At 44.5% G+C, this 21,135-nt stretch overlaps 1 protein-coding gene across 3 annotated transcripts; it reads left to right on the top strand.

The window, feature by feature from the left end:
• Positions 1 to 1,118: 1,118 nt before the first annotated feature.
• On the top strand, positions 1,119 to 19,580 carry si:dkey-28b4.8 (sarcoplasmic/endoplasmic reticulum calcium ATPase 2). Of its 3 annotated transcripts, XM_024146780.2 has the most exons (24): positions 1,249 to 1,370; positions 1,615 to 1,658; positions 2,487 to 2,606; positions 2,971 to 2,988; positions 3,086 to 3,168; positions 3,460 to 3,564; positions 3,671 to 3,809; positions 6,499 to 6,665; positions 7,538 to 7,693; positions 7,839 to 7,980; positions 8,295 to 8,461; positions 8,673 to 8,761; positions 9,532 to 9,634; positions 9,952 to 10,083; positions 10,221 to 10,346; positions 10,520 to 10,741; positions 10,908 to 11,019; positions 11,467 to 11,708; positions 11,922 to 12,142; positions 12,496 to 12,698; positions 12,942 to 13,027; positions 13,125 to 13,258; positions 13,673 to 13,790; positions 16,937 to 19,580. In XM_024146780.2, exons 3-24 carry the CDS (start codon positions 2,489 to 2,491, stop codon positions 17,243 to 17,245), a joined length of 3,192 nt encoding a protein of 1,063 aa, XP_024002548.1. In that variant the 5' UTR covers positions 1,249 to 1,370; positions 1,615 to 1,658; positions 2,487 to 2,488; the 3' UTR covers positions 17,246 to 19,580. The 3 variants fall into 3 exon arrangements, with proteins under 3 accessions (XP_070298832.1, XP_024002547.1, XP_024002548.1); XM_070442731.1 differs by lacking the exons at positions 1,249 to 1,370; positions 1,615 to 1,658 and adding an exon at positions 1,119 to 1,143; XM_024146779.2 differs by having other exon boundaries at positions 1,233 to 1,658.
• Positions 19,581 to 21,135: the final 1,555 nt, after the last annotated feature.

The raw sequence follows: 21,135 nt of genomic DNA, 5'->3' as shown, positions 1-21,135 counted from the left end.
CAGAGGTCTTGAAAAAGAAGGGTCAACACTGCAAATATTAACTCTTTGCATCAACTTCATGTAATTGTCAATAAAAGCCTTTGACACTTATGAAATGCTTGTAATTATACTTCAGTATTCCATAGTAACATCTGACAAAAATATCTAAAGACACTGAAGCATAAMATTTTGTGGAAATTAATATTTGTGTCATTCTCAAAACTTTTGGCCACGACTGTACACAATCCATGTCTCAATTGTCTCAAGGCTTAAAAATCCTTCTTTAACCTGTCTCTTCCCCATCATCTACACTGATTGAAGTGGATTTAACAAGTGACATCAATAAGGGATCATAGCTTTCAGCTGGATTCACCTAGTCAGTTGTCCATGGAAAGCGCGAGCGTTCTTAATGTTTTGTTTACTCAGTGCATATGTAGCTATACAGACTAGTTTTCGTCACTCATTGTGTTTTTATTCCTTGTTTTATTATTTTTYTAGTATTTCATTTTTTTCTCKCTGCATTGTTGGGAAGGGCCCGTGAGTGTTAGTCTATATCTGTTGTTTACGAAGCATGTGACAAATAAAATGTGATTTGATTTGAGTAATAGCCCAGAATTCGTGATGTAGGCTAATGTGTTGCGTCAGACTAGCAATAGCCTACTGCTGTTAACGTGAAGTCTTACAGAGCAGATAGGAGGGTGTGTGTGAGAGAGAGAGAGAGAGAGAGAGCGAGAGAGAAAGAGATGGGGCGGGGGGCACATAATGTCTGACCACATATGACTTTAGGTACATATGCGACCAGACATGCCGCGTTCAAAACAACTGGGAACTTGGAAAAATACGAGATCAAATCATGATGTTGGTGATCTTCAGGTCGGCGCTCTAGTAAGAGTCTGATATTGCGCGTCACTCATTAGCATTCTGGTGACAGATGGGCGTTGGGGGAGGGAGCTCTCAGATTTACCTTTAAATCTACGTCCCGCCTATTTTGCTTGACAAACTTTACTATTGGTCAGGGGTAACGTGAAGCGAGTATCCTTGAAGAACCCATTGGGTTGTACAGAAGTCAATCATCTGAAAAACGACTGTCGCACAGCACGTTCATTGGTCAAGCACTGAGCCAAGGGCAAGGTTGGGGTTCCACCCTCCTGCAGCAAATCACCGGTAGGCGGGTTTATGGTAGCTGCTGCAATGTGATTCGCTGTACAGCCATTTCAGTCTAAATCCCAGGTCTCTAATTGGCCTAACTTCTGCTCCTACGATTTCTGCCACTGATGCACAACTGTGTAATTCTGTGGCCTAGCGTTAAATAAAGCAACGGCTATTTAGATAGCTATGACATAGCGGGTGGATTAAAGCGCACGACATCGGTGTTGTAATCAAATATAAAAGTAGGGGAATACGCCTCCAACAAATCTTAGTTGTACCGGAAGAAAATTACTGTTATTCTCTGAAAATGCCTTCCTTATAATTTTCCAGGACGTAACGTTAGCTAGCGATTCAGTGTGAGAGATAGCCAGGCAGTTAATGTAACGTTAGATCGATTTCTCATTTCGTCGTGGGAATTAACGTTTTCTTTTTGTGGATTTCTAATCCTATTTGTTTTGATATTGTGTTATTTACTCAACGTTTCAGAATTAGTTGTTAGTCAACGCARTACCGGGATACGTATTGTACTGGTAAGTCTCCCTAAATTAATTGAGCGTAAACGTCCCGTGCAAACAGGATTATTCGCTAGTTACCGATTCTGAGAACGCCAGTTAGCAAATGTTAGCATATTGAAGGCGTCGCAGCGGATCGGCCTGGAAGTATGACATTTACCTTCAATGCATATATTTAACAGCTTGTCAACAATACTTTAACGTTGTATATCAACAAACATACGACGTTGCTTTTATTTTATTTGTAAAATAATGTGAGAATGGTTGACACAGTTGACCTGTCTGCGTGCTCCCTTGAGCTCTGCGTTGGATGCTGCGAAGAGGATTCTTTCAGTAACATTCTGACATTGTATTTTCTTCGAACCATCGATATATGCATTTAGCACAACATGACAGAGGATCCACGGTTCTAGTATATTATGATGTTGCGAAGTTTATTGTATCGCGTTGAATCCCCTACTGAACCGAACAGGTGCTGTAAATCAACCTAATTTACATGTAACAGGTGCATCTGATTCACTATCTATGCTCGTTTTGTAATGTCCCCAGGCGGTTATTTCGGTCTCAACATTATCGGTATTTACAGCATCAAGTCGGTCCCCATATTGTGGTCATGTTTCTTTCAGTGCAGTGAGATCATGAATGGAATGGAGAGTACACAATTCCTATTTCCACCTCCATTTTATTTTCACTAGTTAAGATTTAATGTTATGTAGGCCTACTGATGTGTTGTGCATCCCCCTTCACACTCTCTCTCTTTGTCTCCCCCATCCTCTCCCCCGTCTCCACCCCCCTTCTCTCTATCCCGCTCTCTACCCCCCTTCTCTCTATCCCGCTCTCCTTCAGGGATGGACAATGCCCATACTAAGACGGTCGAGGAGGTGTTGGGGTATTTCTCTGTGAATGAGTCGACAGGCCTGAGCTGTGAACAGCTGAGGAAAAGCAAGGAGAGATGGGGCCCAAACGGTATGTCCTAGTTCGTGACCTAAATGACACTATTACCTATGTAGTGCACTGCTTTTGACSAGCGCCTATAGGACTCAGTTCACTATTTTTGACCAAAGTATGGAATAGGTGCCATTTGGGACACAGGCCTAACCCTTCACTCCTAATCCTTAACCCCTATTTCACCCTTAAATTAAAAAATGCCAGACTTTTACTCTCACCAGTACTCAATTGTTTCAATGATTATTATAAAGTAATGACACCCACGTTAGGCCTATGTTTAGTAATGTGATGATGAAATTGATGATGGCTGAAAATAGTAATGTTATTACTATGTTTATAACAATCTCTCTTTCTCTCTTGATTTCTGAACTCCATGATGCAGAGTTACCGGCAGAAGAAGGTAAGATGTTCATTATCTCTCTCTCCGGTCGCTCTCTCTCTCTCTCTCTCTCGCTCTCCGTCCCCTGCATTTACATTCTTTCCATCTGTGTTTCCAGGGAAGTCGCTATGGGAGCTGGTCCTGGAACAGTTTGAGGATCTGTTGGTTCGGATTCTTCTGCTGGCTGCCTGCATCTCCTTCGTAAGGACACACACACACACACACACACACACACACACACACACACACACACACACAACCTGAACGAACACTATTGTAAATACTCTAACAGTAACTTTACAGTAAATGGCTAAGTTACAGCCTACACAAAGTCATTAAAACATATGTTTATAGCTATTTCAATATTTTGCTCTGAGCATTACTGTTCACTCTTTATATCCTCACAGTATTACCATCCCGGTCACATACTCTCTTGGTTGTTGAAAACAAGTTCCTCTTTAACCTCTCTCTTCTCTCTCTCTTTTCTGACAGACTCTTGCCTGGTTCGAGGAAGGAGAGGGGACCATCACAGCCTTCGTGGAACCCTTCGTCATCCTCCTCATCCTCATCGCCAACGCTATCGTCGGGGTGTGGCAGGTAAAGTCACACAGTGTTTTGGCATGTTGCATTAGTGTGTGTGTGTTCATGCATAAACATTAATGTGTGAGACGATGTGTGTTCATTCACGTGTGTGTGTTTCCAGGAGCGTAATGCTGAGAACGCGATCGAGGCGCTGAAGGAGTATGAGCCTGAGATGGGGAAGGTGTACCGACAGGACAGGAAGAGTGTCCAGAGGGTCCGGGCTAAGGACCTCGTACCTGGGGACATAGTGGAGGTGGCAGGTAGGCAGAACTACAAATCCCAGAGTCCTCTAGGGACCACAGTGTTCTACACTATAACTGATAACATTGTTGAGGTACTCAAGCAGGTAGGCAGATAAATCCCACCATCCTCTAGTCTTGGGGCCCAAGTGTTCTTTATATTAGAAGTCCTCCAATAATGGAAAGAAGAACAGCAACTCCAAAAAAACACAGCTATGATATTGAGGTACTATAGCAGGTAGGGGGAAAAAACTACAAATTCTGTAACTCCTGAAAGGTCCCTAGTGTTCTATACATTGTACCTGGGGAGTGGAGACACAGCGAAGGTGGCATGTGTGTAGGGGGAAACAGAAACTACAAATCCCATACCCATTTAGTAAATCCCATACCCAAACTGTTCTATTATTGACTGAGTTGTTTAAATTTCCAAAAATAAAATGTTTAGTTACCCTTGACATTTTTTAATCTGTATCGGTTGGATCTTTGCCCTCTCGCATCATCATGGAGCTCAAAGAAAGGTTTTATGGGAAATGAATAATTTAACCAAGGTGCTGTCAGTTGATGTGATATTCGAAKAGGCCTACAAAACCCAATATCCCTGCATCTTGATAAGCTCTGGGAATGTCGCCAGATGGGTTCAGCGACGCTAACCTTTCTTTTCCAAATATTTTCTCAAATAAACTTTTTACAGATATCTGACTGAAAATGCAGTTTGGGGGTCAGTTTCAAATTTCTGTGTGACTTTTAGCGACAACACAGCTCGAAGGGTTAAGACCGCCCCAATTGCCGAATCCTCAAGGCGATCCGTTTCTATTCTTAGAGCTTCAAAGAAGTAACAGAGGAAATGGGGGTTGAGTGTTTTTTTTTTTTTGTGTGTGTGTGACTCAAAGATTCACAGTGGCGATGTTTGACTTAAAGAGCATGGGAACTTTGTGACACCAATCACAGTTTACACAGCAGAACACTGGGGTATGCGTCCCAAATGGCACCCTATTCCCTTTTATAGTGCGCTATTTTTGACCAGAGCTAGGGAATAGAGTGCCATTTGAGAATCATGCATGGAGAATTGTTAAAGAAACACAACACACTGTTTATCGCTTCAATCATCACATCACTTGCCTGTCTATCCCTCTGAGCCAATGATCTTGCAGGATTTTGAGATGTTTACCAATGAATTTGGTTGATTGACAGGTCATAAATAAACAAAACAGCAGTTTTCTATGGGGTTTAGTTATGCTGTTCTAAGTTATGGGTTGTATTAGAACAAACTTAACACAATGGTCAATCTAAGCGCTGGCGGTGTAAGAAATATTTTAGCTATTTTMACAACCATAATTATCGACGCTGTTGCTTGGCATGGGCGCGAAAGGGCTGGGTTTTGATGAATAAACAAGTTTAGGGTGTGTCGAGGCTTGGCCCCTCACTGGCCAATCAGAAACGTGCTCCATAGCGAAATATGTGGTTGCTTTAAGTTGTGTATTTACGGTCTCTTATGTATTGCCTTGGGATCAATTCCAATGTTAGTCCGTTATAGTTTGTTCAACAGCTTACAGAAACTAAATAGCAAAATGTAGACCTATCCAATCTTTGGTAAATTCAGTATGTTAACCTGACCCTGTTTGCATTCCACATTGTTCTAAGAAATTGCATGGCTTCAATGTGGAAATATACACAAGTTGAAAGAACTTGTTTTAAATACAGTAGCTGGACAAAGGTCCACTATAAAGGGAGGATATTACCAAATATGTTTTATATACAATACCATTGAAAAATTTGGGGTCACTTAGAAATGTCCTTGTTTTTGAAAGAAAATCCCTTATTTAAAATAACATCAAATTGATCAGCAATACAATGTAGACATGGAAACGGCAGATTATTTTATGGAATATCTACGTAGGCGTACAGAGGCCCATTATCAGCAACCATCACTACTGTGTTCCAATTGCACATTGTGTTAGTTAATCCAAGTTTATCATTTTAAAAGGCTAATTGATCATTAGAAAACCCTTTTGCAATTGTGTTAGCACAGCTGAAAACTGTTGTCCTGATTTTAAAGAAGCAATAAAACTGGCCGCCTTTAGGCTAGTTGAGTATCTGGAGCATCAGCATTTGTAGTTTCAATTACAGGCTCAAAATGGCCAGAAACAAAGAAATTTCTTCTGAAACTCGTCAGTCTATTCTTGTTCTGAGAAATTAAGGCTATTCCATGTGAGATCTTGCCAAGGAACTGAAGATCTCGTACAACGCTGTGTACTACTCCCTTCACAGAACAGTGCAAACTGGCTCTAACGAGAATAGAAAGAGGTTTGGGAGGCCCCGGTGCACAACTGAGCAAGAGGACAAGTACATTAGTGTCTAGTTTGAGAAACAGATGCCTCACAAGTCCTCAACTGGCAGCTTCATTAAATAGTACCCGCAATACACCAGTCTCAACGTCAACAGTGAAGAGGTGATTCCGGGGTTGCTGGCCTTCTAGGCTGAGTTCCTCTGTCCAGTGTCTGTGTTCTTTTGCTCATCTTAATTTTTCTTTTCTTTTTATTGGCCAGTCTGAGAAATGGATATATTGGTGCTCAATTTTTATACTCCTGTCAGCAATGGGTGTGGCTGATATAGCCAAATCCAGTAATTTGAAGGGGTGTCCACATATTTCTGCAATGTAAGACTTGAACCATCACCATCACCTCCCCCGTTCCGCCCCGTTTTCCCCCAGTGGGTGATAAAGTCCCAGCAGACATCCGGCTGACCTCCATCTGCTCCACCACACTGCGAGTGGACCAGTCCATCCTGACGGGGGAGTCGGTGTCGGTGATCAAACACACAGACCCAGTGCCTGACCCGCGAGCCGTCAATCAGGACAAGAAAAACATGCTGTTCTCTGTAAGTGGGTGGGTGGGTGGGAGAGAGAGAGAGAGGGTGGGTGGGTGTGTGTGTGGGGGGGGGTCATTATCTGATTTAGAAATAGACCAGCACAGCACGTGGGATTAAGGCCTCAAGCCAAAAGGTGCACTTTTGTTTAAGTGTGCACGTTTGTGTAAGTGTGGGAGAGCGAGTGTGTGTGTGTGTGTGTTTTATTGATCTAATGGGAGATATGGTGTGAGAGAGGAACCAGAACTCAGGACCGTGTGTGCGTGCGTGCACTGTGATGCTTTGATGTGAGTGTTGAAGGTGTGACTCAACYGTTTGTTGAATAAAACATCACTTTCATTGTTTGCACAGGACACATACAAAAACACATAATATACTGCGTGACGTAATCTACTAAAGTGCTCCTAATACACTTCTGAAGAGCCAGGTGAACGAGTGTCTTCCAGGTTACTGATGGTGGAGCAATCGAACTGGACCATCGAGGKCTGTGTTGGTACTAGACCACGTACTGCTTCTGTTCTGTATATCACTAAGTGATACCGAACGTGTGTGATGCATGTCGTTGATCCCCACGCCACCTACATAGTCAAAACACAATTCGTGATTTATAATACATCTACCCTATGAGCACAAGATGTTGGAAAACACTTCATTGTGGTTTTAAATGTCTTTGACAAAATGTTGAAAATACAGTGTGTATTTCTGGTTGAAAAGATGTCTTTCTGCTCTTGTGCTGACTGTGTAATCCCTACGTTATTTTTCTCTGACTCGTTTTTCTATGTTATAGCGATGACTGATCTGGGAAAGTATGCTGCTTTACAGATCAAACTCCTGTAGTAGTTAAGAGTGCACCAACACATTGCTTTGTATCATTGTACTTCCAGGGCACCAACATTGCGGCGGGCAGGGCTATAGGTGTGGTGGTAGCTACAGGGGTGCAGACTGAGATCGGGAAGATTCGTGACGAGATGGCTGCTACAGACCCAGAGAGAACACCGCTGCAGCAGAAACTGGACCAGTTTGGGGAACAGCTGTCCAAGGTACAAGGACTGTCCTTCTCTTTCTTTCCCTCATTCCTTTTATTTAATCTGTCAGCTGTATTGTTCTTAACTGACTTGTTTAGTTAAATATAAAAAATTGTGAGTGGCAGTGTTGGGATTACAGGCTCTCTCTCCCTCCCTCTAGGTGATCACAGTGATCTGTGTGGCAGTTTGGGGTATCAACGTAGGCCATTTCAATGACCCGGTCCACGGTGGCAGCTGGCTCAGAGGGGCTGTCTACTACTTCAAGATCGCTGTGGCACTGGCTGTAGCTGCCATCCCTGAGGGTACGTGTTGGGACCAACCACCTCTCTCTCTTCTCTCCTCTCTTTCCTCGCTCTCTTCTCTTATTTCCTTCTCTGCCTCTGTGTGACACACACAAAGTAGAGCATGCGTCAATTCCAATCTATTCTGAGCAATCTAAACCAAAATGAATTCTCTCAAGACCGCTCCTCTCTGTGTCCATGTAGACTAACTCGATAAATGGATTGATCAGCCAGTGTACTTTTGTTACATGACTCGGAAGAACCATTATGGAACCATATATTTAGCCCCACTAACCGTCCCTTCACCCTATTCAATCTTGCCCCCCCCCCCGCAGGCCTACCCGCTGTGATCACCACCTGCCTGGCTCTGGGGACCAGACGCATGGCCCGGAAGAATGCCATCGTCCGCAGTCTGCCCTCTGTGGAGACCTTGGGCTGCACCTCCGTCATCTGCTCCGACAAGACTGGTACCCTCACCACCAACCAGATGTCTGTCCACCGGGTGAGAGAGGGAGAGAGAGAGGGAGGGAGGGGGAAACATGGAGATGGGGGAAGAGTAACCACTTGGGTTCCCTGACGCTGACCTGAAAGTGGGATGGTTTGGCATGTTGATTGACAGACACTCAGCCTGATGCTGACCTAACCTTACTGATTGTGACAATGAGTGTGTATTTTCTAACCCGGTCTGTCTGTATCTGCATGTGTGTGTGTAGATATTTGTTGTGGACAGTGTGTCAGGGGAGCGATGCGCCCTGAGTGAGTTTTCGGTGACTGGATCGACTTACGCCCCGGAAGGGGAAGTGTGAGTGYCTTTAACCTTTTAACCCTTAACTGATGATTGCCACGTTCAAGATAACTGGGAACTCAGGAACAAAACGAGCCCAGACCGGGACAAATCGCTTTGAATGGTCATCCAACATGAAATTCCATGTCAGAAACTCTGGCATCTTTCTAGARCTTTCTAGAAATTCTGACCTGAAGATCAGGGACATCATGATTTGATCTCGTTTCTTTGGAGTTCCCAGTTGTATTGAAAGCATTAGATGTCACGACGAATCACTCATCCCCAATTTTGCTAGGACTGTCTGAGTGGGGAGGGGAAAACTGAAAACKACCTGTTATTGGCAGAGGGGTTTGGAACTCTTTCTTATTGGTGTATTAACTAATTTACCGCCAGGTGATGTCACCAGGCAGGCCAAAACTCCATCCCACCAAAATAGGCTGAAATTTCAGGCAGTCTTGTCAAATGGACATGATAATTTTTCACAATTTCCGTTTTATTCCAACCTCAGTGTGGAAATATATATATTACAGAAGAATCACATTTCTGACTGCACTGGTCCTTTAAGATGCTGAGAAATGTTATCTTTCTAATATTTGGTTCCCCTCTAATTCTTTCTTTCTCTAGTCTTGTTCTCCCCCCTCTTCTGGCTTTTCACAATCCCTTACTTYTCTCTCCATCTTTCCCCTTTCTCTCTCTTGCTCTCTTTCCCTCTTATCTCTCTCCATGTCATCTTCCATATCCACCCTTATTAACTCTCTTCTCCTTGTCCTTCTCTCTCTCTCCCTCAGGTATAAGGATGAGACGTTAGTGAAGTCTAGTCAGTATGAGGGCCTGGTGGAGATGGCCTCTATCTGTGCTCTGTGTAACGACTCCTCTCTGGACTACAACGAGGTGAGAACAGCGCCAGCCTACTTTGCGCACTACACTACACACCATAACCACTACACTGCACGCCATAACCACTACACTGCACGCCATAACCACTAGCCTGCACGCCATAACCACTACACTGCACGCCATAACCACTACACTGCACGCCATAACCACTGCACTACACACCATGATACACACAAATGTCCATGGACAGACACTTCTTAGTTCTAGTCCTGGAGAGCTACTTTTTTTGTTCCAGTCCAGTAGCATCTTTTTGGAATAATACATTCAAATAATATCCTTGTTGACCCTTAACCTGTGGGTGTGTGTCCCAGTCTAAGGGTGTGTATGAGAAGGTAGGCGAAGCCACAGAGACGGCCCTGTGCTGTCTGGTGGAGAAGATGAACGTGTTCGACACAGACCTCCGAGGACTGTCCGCTGTCGAGAGAGCTACTGCCTGCTGCTCGGTGTGTGTGTCTGTAAAATCAAAAGATCTGTGTCTGTGTTTTTGAGAAAAAAAATGTGTGTGTACCATTGAGACCGGCTGACCTAATTTACCTCCTGGCAGGATGATTGAATGATATATCTCCTCTCTCTCCATCAGGTGATTAAACAGTTGATGAGGAAGGAGTTGACGTTGGAGTTCTCTCGTGAYAGGAAGTCCATGTCAGTGTTCTGTTCTCCCAACAAGCTCAGCCGCTCTGCCACTGGGGCCAAGATGTTTGTCAAGGTCAGCTCTCTCTCTATCTCTCTCTCCTACTTATTCACTTTTCTATTCCCCTACTCTCTCTGTTCTTTCTTGTCGTTTCTGTTCCTTACGTGTGTCTTTCTTCTGAGCTCTTTCTCTTGCACTCTCTCTCCTCCATCTCCCCACTTTGTATCAACTTGTCGTCTCTCTCCCAGGGAGCTCCGGAGAGCGTGCTGGAGCGCTGCCGTTGGATCCGGGTGAACGGGGGCGCGCGGGTGCCCATGACGCCAGCGGGGCGGGAGCAGCTCCAGGGGACCGTCAGGGAGTGGGCCACGGGGCGGGACACCCTCCGATGCCTCGCCATGGCGACCCGGGACTCGCCCCCCGAGATACGCTCCCTCAACCTGGAGAACTCGGCTACCTTCGCCGACTACGAGGTGAGTGATTTTTAGGATTATTTCATCCTTTGTGTTATTATGCACTTTTTATTAATCTCTTTTATTGCTTTTWGACTATAAAGTGTGTTGTGGATTTTAAAGGCACTTCAAATACAGTGTTATTTGATTAGCATTAAATAAACAACAATGTCCCCCCTCCCCCCAGTCGGACCTGACCTTCGTGGGCTGCGTGGGGATGCTGGACCCCCCCAGGAAGGAAGTACTTGGTGCGGTCCGCATGTGTCGACAGGCTGGCATCCGGGTCATCATGATCACCGGTATGACACGCCTCACACACACTCCCTCTGTTTGTTGTGTTGTGATACATGTTTGTTGGATGGGGAGACGCAAGACACATAATCCAAGGGGATTCAATGAAGTCAACTGAACAGAATTTCTAGCCTCACACTTATCTACCTTAAACTGATATTATAACGTGAAAAGCTGGGACTTTACCAGTATTGCAATATTTTTTTCAATGGCAAAAATGAATGCAGACAACTTTTTTTTGTCCTTTAAAAAGCTGCTGTATGTCAAATATTGTATGCTTGAGCTTGGAAAATTAAATTAATGTGACATTAGGGCTTTTTTCCTCGAAGTTAAATCCACTTTGTGTTTACTTGCCACGATCCTGGTATCGGCMCGGCCCCAATAACGCAATTTGAAACCGTTTTTCCTGCTGGGTGTCATCTCTCCATCTTACCTCTAAACTCACGTCCCCCCAGGTGACAACAAGGGCACGGCCATGTCCATCTGTCGTCGCGTGGGCATCATCACGGAGGAGGAGGAGGAGGCGGGCAGGGACGACCCGTTCTCAGGGGGCTTGACGGGGAGGGAGTTTGACGAGCTGCCCCCCCACCTCCAGAGGCAGGCCTGTCGTACCGGACGCTGCTTCGCCCGTGTGGAACCCACACACAAGAGCCGTATCGTGGAGTACCTACAGAGCCTCGATGACATCACAGCCATGGTGAGGTGGTGTGAGTGTGTTTAGGGGGTTGGTGAAAGTGTATCTCTGTTGGCAGCAGTGTCCCTGTCTAGGGCTCTACTTTGTGACACTTAAAAAGGCATGTTTGAGAAGGCATGTTTGCATTGTGTGGGGCCTTTCATGCGTTTCCTCCCTTGTTTTGACTCACCGCCTGTTCTTGCCCCCTCCCATCCCTCCATCCCACCTCTCCCCCAGACTGGTGATGGAGTAAATGACGCGCCAGCCCTGAAGAAGGCAGAGATCGGTATCGCCATGGGTTCAGGCACGGCTGTGGCCAAGTCTGCCTCCGAGATGATCTTAGCTGATGATAACTTCTCTACCATCGTAGCGGCTGTAGAAGAGGGCAGAGCCATCTACAACAACATGAAACAGTTCATACGATACCTCATCTCTTCCAACATAGGAGAGGTTGTCTGGTGAGGATAGGGGGACGAGAGGGATGGATTAGAGAGGGATGGATTAGAGGAGAGGAAGAGAAAGCCATCTATAACAGAACTAAACAGTTTATAGGAGAGGTTGTATGGTGTGAAGAGGGGGATGGAGAGGGTGGTGGGGTTATGGTTATAAATAAAGGGGAAGGATAACAGAACAGTGGWGCACATTTAGGAGAGGATTACTTTTTAGGTCAGGTGACAATAGGGAGAAGGGAAATTTAAAAAGGAGAGATGGTTGAAGGGATTAACTTGAGGGAAAATAGTGGTCTGGGACAGTGAGAGAGAGGATTTCTGAATTATTATGTTGTATCCCTCTCTCACCCTCTTCCCTCCAGTATTTTCATGACCGCTGCTCTGGGCATGCCCGAGGCCCTGATCCCGGTCCAGTTGCTGTGGGTCAACCTGGTGACAGACGGCTTCCCGGCCACCGCCCTGGGCTTCAACCCCCCCGACCTGGACATCATGTCCCGCCCCCCACGCTCCCCCAAGGAGCCACTCATCTCCGGATGGCTCTTCTGCAGATACCTCATTGTCGGATGTGAGTAAATCTAGTATATCTCGATCTATATCTRTGGCAGATACCGCATTGTGAGGTTATAGATTATGAACAGACAGGGTTTTTGTATTTTGAACTTGTATACTTTGCAGAGGTAGCCTCGTGAGCACTTTGTGACAGATGTATTTGTAAACCAATAACATTTGGACGATTGATTTGATTTTACGTCACAATATCAGCTGGGATTCTAGAATATACACATCTAACCTTTGACCTCTCTCTCAGGCTAYGTGGGAGCGGCCACAGTAGGAGCTGCAGCCTGGTGGTTCATGGCAGCACACGACGGACCCAAACTCTCCTTCTACCAACTGGTAAGAACACGTCCCTCTCTTCTCTCACTTCTCTCTCTTTACCGTCTCTAACCTCCGACCTCTCACTCCCTGCTCTCTCTCTATTCTCTCTCCTCAGTCCCACTATCTCCAGTGCGGTGAAGGCCACGGGGAGTTTGCGGGGGTGCAGTGCTCAGTGTTCGAGTCGCCCTACCCCATGACCATGGCCCTGTCCGTGCTCGTTACCATAGAGATGTGCAACGCCCTCAACAGGTACGCTACTAAAACTGCAACTCCCAACGATTCCTTGCGGTACTTAGCATCGGTCATAGAGATCATTATTTTTGACGCGACACAGAACAGGTTTAGTTCTCGTGCGATAACATTTTTGTCTATTAGTCACAGTACATTCTGCATGTATGAATATCAACTGTAAAGTTCRTTCAGTTCTATTGCATTTGTTGTCCACCTTTGCTCTTTTCAATCAGACATAAATGTTTAAGTCAAATTAAACATAAAAAATGATCATGATATGCGTGATTATTCAATCGAGTAGATTTATATCAGATTATTTAGTATAAGTTTGGATATTTTTTGTTCTGTTGTGTTAGTATCAATATTTTATTGGCATCTTTTGAGTTTTACTGGTCCACCTCTGAGCTCTGCTGTGTGTGTCCTCGTCCTCAGTCTGTCAGAAAACCAGTCCCTCCTGAAGATGCCTCCTTGGTCCAACCCCTGGCTGGTGGGAGCCATCTGTCTCTCCATGGCGCTCCACTTCCTCATCCTCTACGTTGACCCCCTGCCTGTAAGTGTGTGTGTGTGTGTGTGTGTTCGTTCATCTGGCATAATTTTGTCAACAACAATAACATATTAGTCAAACACCTATTTTTCAGAGGCAATTGTCGTGACTATAACTGACTAAATAGACTCAGAAAAACTAAAAATTAAAATAATTTTTAATTTCAGTTGACTAAAATGAGACTAGACAATCTCTGACAAATCTGACTACTAAATGGACTGGAAAATAAATGTGGGAGAGCTTTTCAGTGATGTGCACAATTAATATTAGCAGCACAGATGCGCAGGGAAGGATGCCCCACACCCGGCACAGCACACATCCGCTGGTGAGCTGCAGGGGAGCTAGCGTTGAGTGTGAGCAGACCGGCACCCCCTCCGATTATACACATCGTGGTGGCGACTCTTGCTTCCCCGTAGCTAACCAGTCACCACCAGCCTTCTAGTTAGTTACCCTTTGCCTGGTTAAGAAACACAAGCTCCTTTTACGAAATTAAAAACAACTTTAATAGTAAAACAACAAGCTGGCTATGCTTTTCTCCCTTGAGTAGACTATAGAAAAGCWGACAGTTTTTGCATTTTTTTTTAGTTTCGCTCAATCCTCCCTCTTTTCCCACTACATTTCATATACAGGTTCTGTAACCAACGTAGCCAAGCCTCCCTCTTTTCCTTAGAATGACTTGATTATCCGTTCAAAAGACATGACCCATAATTCTGCCGCTACGTTTTTTCCCCCTTTCTGTCGTGCATTGGCAGGCCGCATTTTACATTCATAAAGCAKATTGCGGGCCGTTCTMAAACTAGTTGACTAAATTCCGCATCCCACTACGCTAAATCTGACTGGGTAACACGGACTCTGACTTCAGCCACTCGGACTTGAGCACAGGGGACTTGAATCAATTCGGACTCGAGGTTTAGTGACATCAGTGGGAGAAACAGTCATTAGCTCCCATTTTACTTCTGGACATCAATGTGGCCGGGGCGTCTGGAACGTTGTTATCAATGGCAATGACGCAACCGCGTGATGGAGGTGCAACCATASTACTTTGCGGCACCATCTAGTGATGGTGCTTCTCTCTCTCTCTCATTCCATCTGTCTCTCGCTCTCTGCGTTTGTCTGTTTGTTTAGTGTGTAATATCTATGTAGGCTGAATTAGGAATTTACATGGCCAGATAATTCTTATAAACTCAGTAAAAAAAGAAATGACCCTGTCTTTTCATAGATAATTCGTAAAAATCCAAATTACTTCACAGATCTTCATTGTAAAGGGTTTAAACACTGTTTCCCATGCTTGTTCAATGAACCGTAAACAATTAATGAACATGCACCTGTGGAACGGTCGTTAAGACACTAACAGCTTACAGACGGTAGGCAATTAAGGTCACAGTTATGAAAACTTAGGACACTAAAGGAGGCCTTTCTACTGACTCTGGAAAAACACCAAAAGAAAGATGCCCAGGGTCCCTGTTCATCTGCATGAACGTGCCTTAGGCATGCTGCAAGGAGACATGAGGACTGCAGATGTGGCCAGGGCAATAAATTGCAATGTCCGTACTGGGTGACGCCTAAGACAGCGCTACAGGGAGACAGGACGGGCAGCTGGTCGTCCTCACCTTGGCAAACCACGTGTAACAACACCTGCACAGGATCGGTACATCCGAACATCACACCTGCGGGACAGGTACAAGATGCAACAAACTGCCCGAGTTACACCAGGAACGACAATCCCTCCATCAGTGCTCAGACTGTCCGCAAGAGGCTGGACTGAGGCTTGTAGGCCTGTTGTAGGGCAGGTCCTCACCGGCAACAATGTTTGAGCCCATGGTCACAAACCCACCGTTGCTGGACCAGACAGGACTGGCGAAAAGTGCTCTCTCACTGACGAGTCGCGGTTTTGTCTCACCAGGGTTGATGGTCGGATTCGCATTTGTCGTCGAAGGAATGAGCGTTAAACAAGAGGCCTGTACTCTGGAGCGGGATTGATTGGTCTGGGGCGGCGTGTCACAGCATCATCGGACTGAGCTTGTTGTCATTTGCAGGCAATCTCAATGCTGTGCGTTACAGGGAAGACATCCTCCTCCCTCATGTGATACCCTTCCTGCAGGCTCAACCTGACATGTCATGCTGGAAGGTCAATGCCACCAGCCATACTGCTCGTTCTGTGTGTGATTTCTGCAAGACAGGAATGTCAGTGTTCTGCCATGGCGAAGAGCCTGGATCTCAATCCCATTGAGCACGTCTGGGACCTGTTGGATCGGAGGGTGAGGGCTAGGGCCATTCTTCCCCCCCCCCCCCCTTGCAGGTGCCTCGGTGGAAGAGTGGGGTAACATCTCACAGCAAGACTGGCAAATCTGGTACAGTCCATGTGGAGAAGATGCACTGCAGTACTTAATGCAGCTGGTGGCCACACCAATACTGACTGTTACTTTTGATTTTGACCCCCCCCCCCTTTGTTCAGGGACACATTATTCAATTTCTGTTAGTCACCATTTCTGTGGAACTTGTTCAGTTTATGTCTTAGCTGTTGAATCTTGCTATGTTCATACAAATATTACATATGTTAAGTTTGCTGAAAACAAACGCAGTTGACAGTGAGAGGATGTTTCTTTTTTTTATGAGTTTCTATAATAATATTATTCTTATTTATGCTTTGTGGAAGAATATGATCTCATGCAGATAAATATTTTGGTAGGACAAGGTTATGTATGTTTATGCTTATGGAGGTTATGGATGTTTATGCACATGGAAGTCAGTGATATGTTTAATATTTACTATAGGTTAATGAGGCAATACAAATGTGATGTGACTAAAATGAAAGGACATTTTAGTTGACCAAAATGGCCCATTTGTTTTCATTATTTTGACAGGTTAGACTAAATCATTATTCAAATGACAAAAATGGGACTAAGACTTGACTGAATTTTTAAAAAAAAGTGCCAAAATTACCTCTGCTGAACAGTGAAGTGCCTGTGTGTGTGTTACATTGTGCTCTCTGATATCTCATTGTCTAACCACCCCTTGCCTTCTCTCTCCCTCCCCTCTCTCCTTTCCCTTCTCTCCCCTCTCTCCTTTCCCTTCTCTCCCCTCTCTCCTTTCCCTTCTCTCCCCTCCCTCCCCTCTCTCCCTTTCTCTCCCTCCCCTTCTCTCCCATCCAGGTGGTGTTCCAGATCCGCCCACTGTCGTGGCCACAGTGGGTTGTAGTCCTCAAGATGTCCCTGCCCGTCATCTTCATGGACGAGGCCCTTAAGTTCCTGGCCCGGAACTGGATCGAGCCGGGTACCGACGTGGAGCGCCAGGAGGAGGAGCGGGAGCGCCGRCGGAGGGGTCAAGGGCCAGGGGGCATGACCGCCGCCGTAAGCAGGGTGTTCAAGGGCGTGTCCTGGTCGTTCGTTTTAATGTCGTTCCCTCTATTGGTCTGGATTTACAGCCTGGACTCTGATATTACTAACATGTTCTATGAGTGAAGGGGAAAAGAGGGGGTGGGAGGGGTTTGGGGAATGAATGAAAGGGAAGGAACTATAAAATAAATAGGGGAGCAAGTTGAGGTGAAGATGGAGTGCAGGGAAAGAAAAATTAAAAAATACATTTTTAGAGGGATAAAGCCCGGGATGAAAGGTGAACAGTCTGAGACGGTGAGAGAAAGAGGGATACAAAGGAAGTGAAGAGGGAGCTGATACATCCTAGCTCAGCACTCTGACTTTTTTAATACGGGCCCTGACCGTGAGGGATTTTACAAAACTCAAGGTCCTATTTAATCAAGCCTGGTTTAACGAGTTAGCGGAATAGGTCTTGAAAATACCACTCCTCTTGTGCAGAAAGAACGCACGTTTTGGTTCACGTAGCTCCTTGACAACATAATTTTTACAATATGGGACAAACCAGAGAAGAAACAAAACTTTGTAGTTGATTCAAACATTCTTTCTGGCCGCTCAGAATGAGTGTTTATTTTTTTTCAATTTAACTTCTCCCCAGAAGCTTGTTAAGCGGATTTGATTGAATATGGCCGTTGCTTGTGTCCTGAACTCTCTCCTGCATATTTATTCAATTTTGAAAGGCAAATTCCTGTCTATAGATGATTTCTAACATAAGATAGTACTTATTAATTTCATTCCAGTTTCTCTACCTGGTAAGGTGACAGGTGGGAAGGTAGAGAGAAAGCGAGGGAGAAAGAAGCTTCTTCAGTCCAGTCTAGGGAATGGAGGGATGACTGGATGAAAAGCGAGAGCTGAATGATCTTTCAGCATCAGTCAGACTGGCCACACACTGACATTCCAGCCAGCTTCAGAAATCAATCAATGATCAATTAACATTTGATTTAATTTAGATGTCATCAAACTGTGTCTAGAGAAGAGGACAGCAGAGTACTTCTTTAATGTGTATTTCTTAGGGTTATGGGCTGGCAAAGCTGAATTTTGAAAAGTAAAAGGTTTTGCGTTTTGTTTTCACTGCACTATTCATATTTATTAACGTCCCTGAATTGTGTTTTCTTTTTTTGATTTCTGTCAGTTTTTTTTTATGCCCAACTTTGCTACAGAATGGATGTTGCCTCCATGTATGGTTCTGATAACGGTTGGCTACTCTTTATGACATCATACCCTTTTGTCTCCTTATCATCATGCATGTTTGAGATTGACTACTGTTACATTGCAGATGGACTGCTCAGAATCACTGATCTCCAAATCACCTTGCTTTCTAAATAACTACTCATTATGTGATCAAGATGAGTGATTCTGCGCTGTGCCTTGCTCAAACACATCCTCCTCAAACACGCTGACTGTTGATCTATACTAGAACTGTCCAGGTTGGGCAGTAATGGGCTTTAGGTGCAGGCTTGGTATCTTTTTTTGCGTGACCAGATTCGGTCTGATGTCCTCCACACGATTTCAGCTTGGAACTGCGTCCTTAAAGTTGTGTTGCAATCCTCACGTAGGCCTAGAAGTAGTAGACTTGCCTCTCCGGAAGGCTCCAACATCTCTGACATTGTTGTCAGGCTGAGAAATTGCATCATATTTTAGCTAGACTACTCTACCATTCTACTAGTTGACCTATGTGTTTTGATAGTCTTAACAGCCACTGTGACATCACACCATGAACTCAAGGTACAAAGTTGTGTAGTCTGCTTATGTGGACACCATTACCACTTCCCCTGTAGTAGTGGGTTTGTTAGGGCTGGGAACACTTTTCTATTTTATTTACTACACACCAAATTTGCTTACTTTTTTCTCCCCAGACTTGCAACATTTTTTTGTTGTTATTATGATTGATATAACTACTACGGTAATTCTGATTTAATTGTCGCTGTGGCATCTGTAGTACCCCTACTGTGCCTGTAAAGAATTAGGGGTGCTATTTTATTTTCTGAATGTAGTAAAGGGTGGGGGGGGGGCTGGGAGTTATTATTAGAATCATTAATAGGTGTAAGAATCCGAGTGGAAAAGGGGGATTAGGGAGGAGAAGAGGGGCAGTCTGACAGGGTGGCTTTACAAAAGAAAGGGATGAGGGAGAGATGCTGAGAGAAGAGGTCTCTTCTTTCCATCTCCGTTTCTCTAGCGTTCTGACCGTGCTCTCTGTCTTCATCTGAAACCAATAAGCAAAATAATTTCGTAAAATTAACGACTTCAAAGAAATACACATTGAGTGGAGTTATTGGAACTTTTTTTAAACATTTTTCTTTTGACTGAGTTAGTGGGAATGTATTTTGTTTATTGTAAATGGTTCCATTGCTGTCTGTCACATTACTGCTATTTCAAATATGGAAAATGCTTTATGGGATGAAAACAATAAAATTGTTAATTTAAATGTACGTTTCTGTGGTTGCTAATTTGACAGTTGGGGGTCAGAACAATGTATTTAAATACATGGCTCTGGTTAGGGTATTCTTCACATTGTAAAGGCATGGTGTGTCTCAATATGGCTCCTCACCATGTAGTCCAGGGTTTCCCAAACTCAGTCCTGCCCCCCCCCCCTCCCTTCCCCAAATAATCAAAGCTTGATGAAGAGTTGGTTATTTGAATCAGCTGTGTAGTGCTAGGGCAAAAAACAGCATACATACACAGCCTACATTGGGAAACCCTGATGTTGTCTAACATCACCAGGAAAAACATTATGCTGTTAGTGTATATATTTTTTATATCGCCACAAGGTGGCGCAGTAGAGCAGTGTTTGATGATTTGACAGCTGTAAAGTACCACTGACAACTGGGCGTGCATGCGTAAATGGAAACTCGTTGCGGCGTTTTGTGTATGGGTGGGGAGTCCCATTTATGTAGACGGTAGGGAGGAGGGGTTTAAAGCCATGCAGATGTAATGAAGTTGTGACGAGGAACTAACCGAATGGAAAGTGAAGTTTCACAAGACCCACAGTAACTGACTGTAACGTGTTAGTAACACATGAACAATTCAAGTCCCGCTTTTTTTCACTAAAGAAGGGAAATAATCCATTTACCATAGATATCGATTCTTTCAGGGATTAGCGTCTGAAGTAAGTAATTTCTATCATATTCTTTGGTTTTACATGTTCAGAAATGTTGCTGATCTTTTGTGTCTGTGTGGTAAGAGGAATTTGACTACGCACATGGCACAAGAATATGAATATTTGTTTTTTCCCCTCATTCTTTTTCATTCTTATTTTACATAGTCTTTCATTTGTTATCCTATTAATGTACATGACTTTTGTGTAGACCGTGACAAGGATGATTTTATATCAGTTTAAACAATGCTAAAGTTAATATGTTGATACTAGTATGTTTGGCGCTAATTATATACATCACAAATTTGTTCTTGACCCGTTTCAGGTGTCGTTTAGCCATAAGAGTAGTATAATGGAGGGTGACCAGTACATTGTTTATAGTCAACTTTGTATATTTTGAAATGGGTCCAGAGTTGGACGCGGCACTGGGCAGTCCGTGCGCTGTGCAGGTAAAAGGTGTCACCTGAATGCAGCTGTTAGTGCGCACACAGGGGAGCACGAGGAGAGGTCAAGTGACTGGCCGCACTAGGGGAAACAGCTGAGAGTGAGTGACAGAGGGAGAGAGTCGAGAGGTGGGGCGGTTTTACCACCCCTGGTTTTAGGAAGAGATCTGTGACCATCCATTTTAACTCCACATTACTAGTAGTAGTAAACAACATATAACCACGCCAACAGCACCAATCAACCAGGGCCACAGACTTGGTTGTGATGCAAACATTCTATGRCGTGTCATCTCTCTCTCTTTCTCACTGGACACACTTCACAGTTAGTTGGTGTCAGTAGACTGATCTGTTCATGACATGGCCACTGAATGGTGGTACCAGTGTTAACATATTGTGTATTTACTCAGTGTATTTACTCTGCCTTAGCTGGTGTCTACAGCAGG

The sequence above is a fragment of the Salvelinus sp. IW2-2015 genome, unplaced genomic scaffold (assembly GCF_002910315.2).
Source record: "Salvelinus sp. IW2-2015 unplaced genomic scaffold, ASM291031v2 Un_scaffold16527, whole genome shotgun sequence".
Lineage (NCBI taxonomy): Eukaryota > Metazoa > Chordata > Actinopteri > Salmoniformes > Salmonidae > Salvelinus > Salvelinus sp. IW2-2015.
The sequence above is the reverse complement of the archived record's forward strand: the minus strand, read 5'-3'. Positions and strand labels throughout refer to the sequence as shown.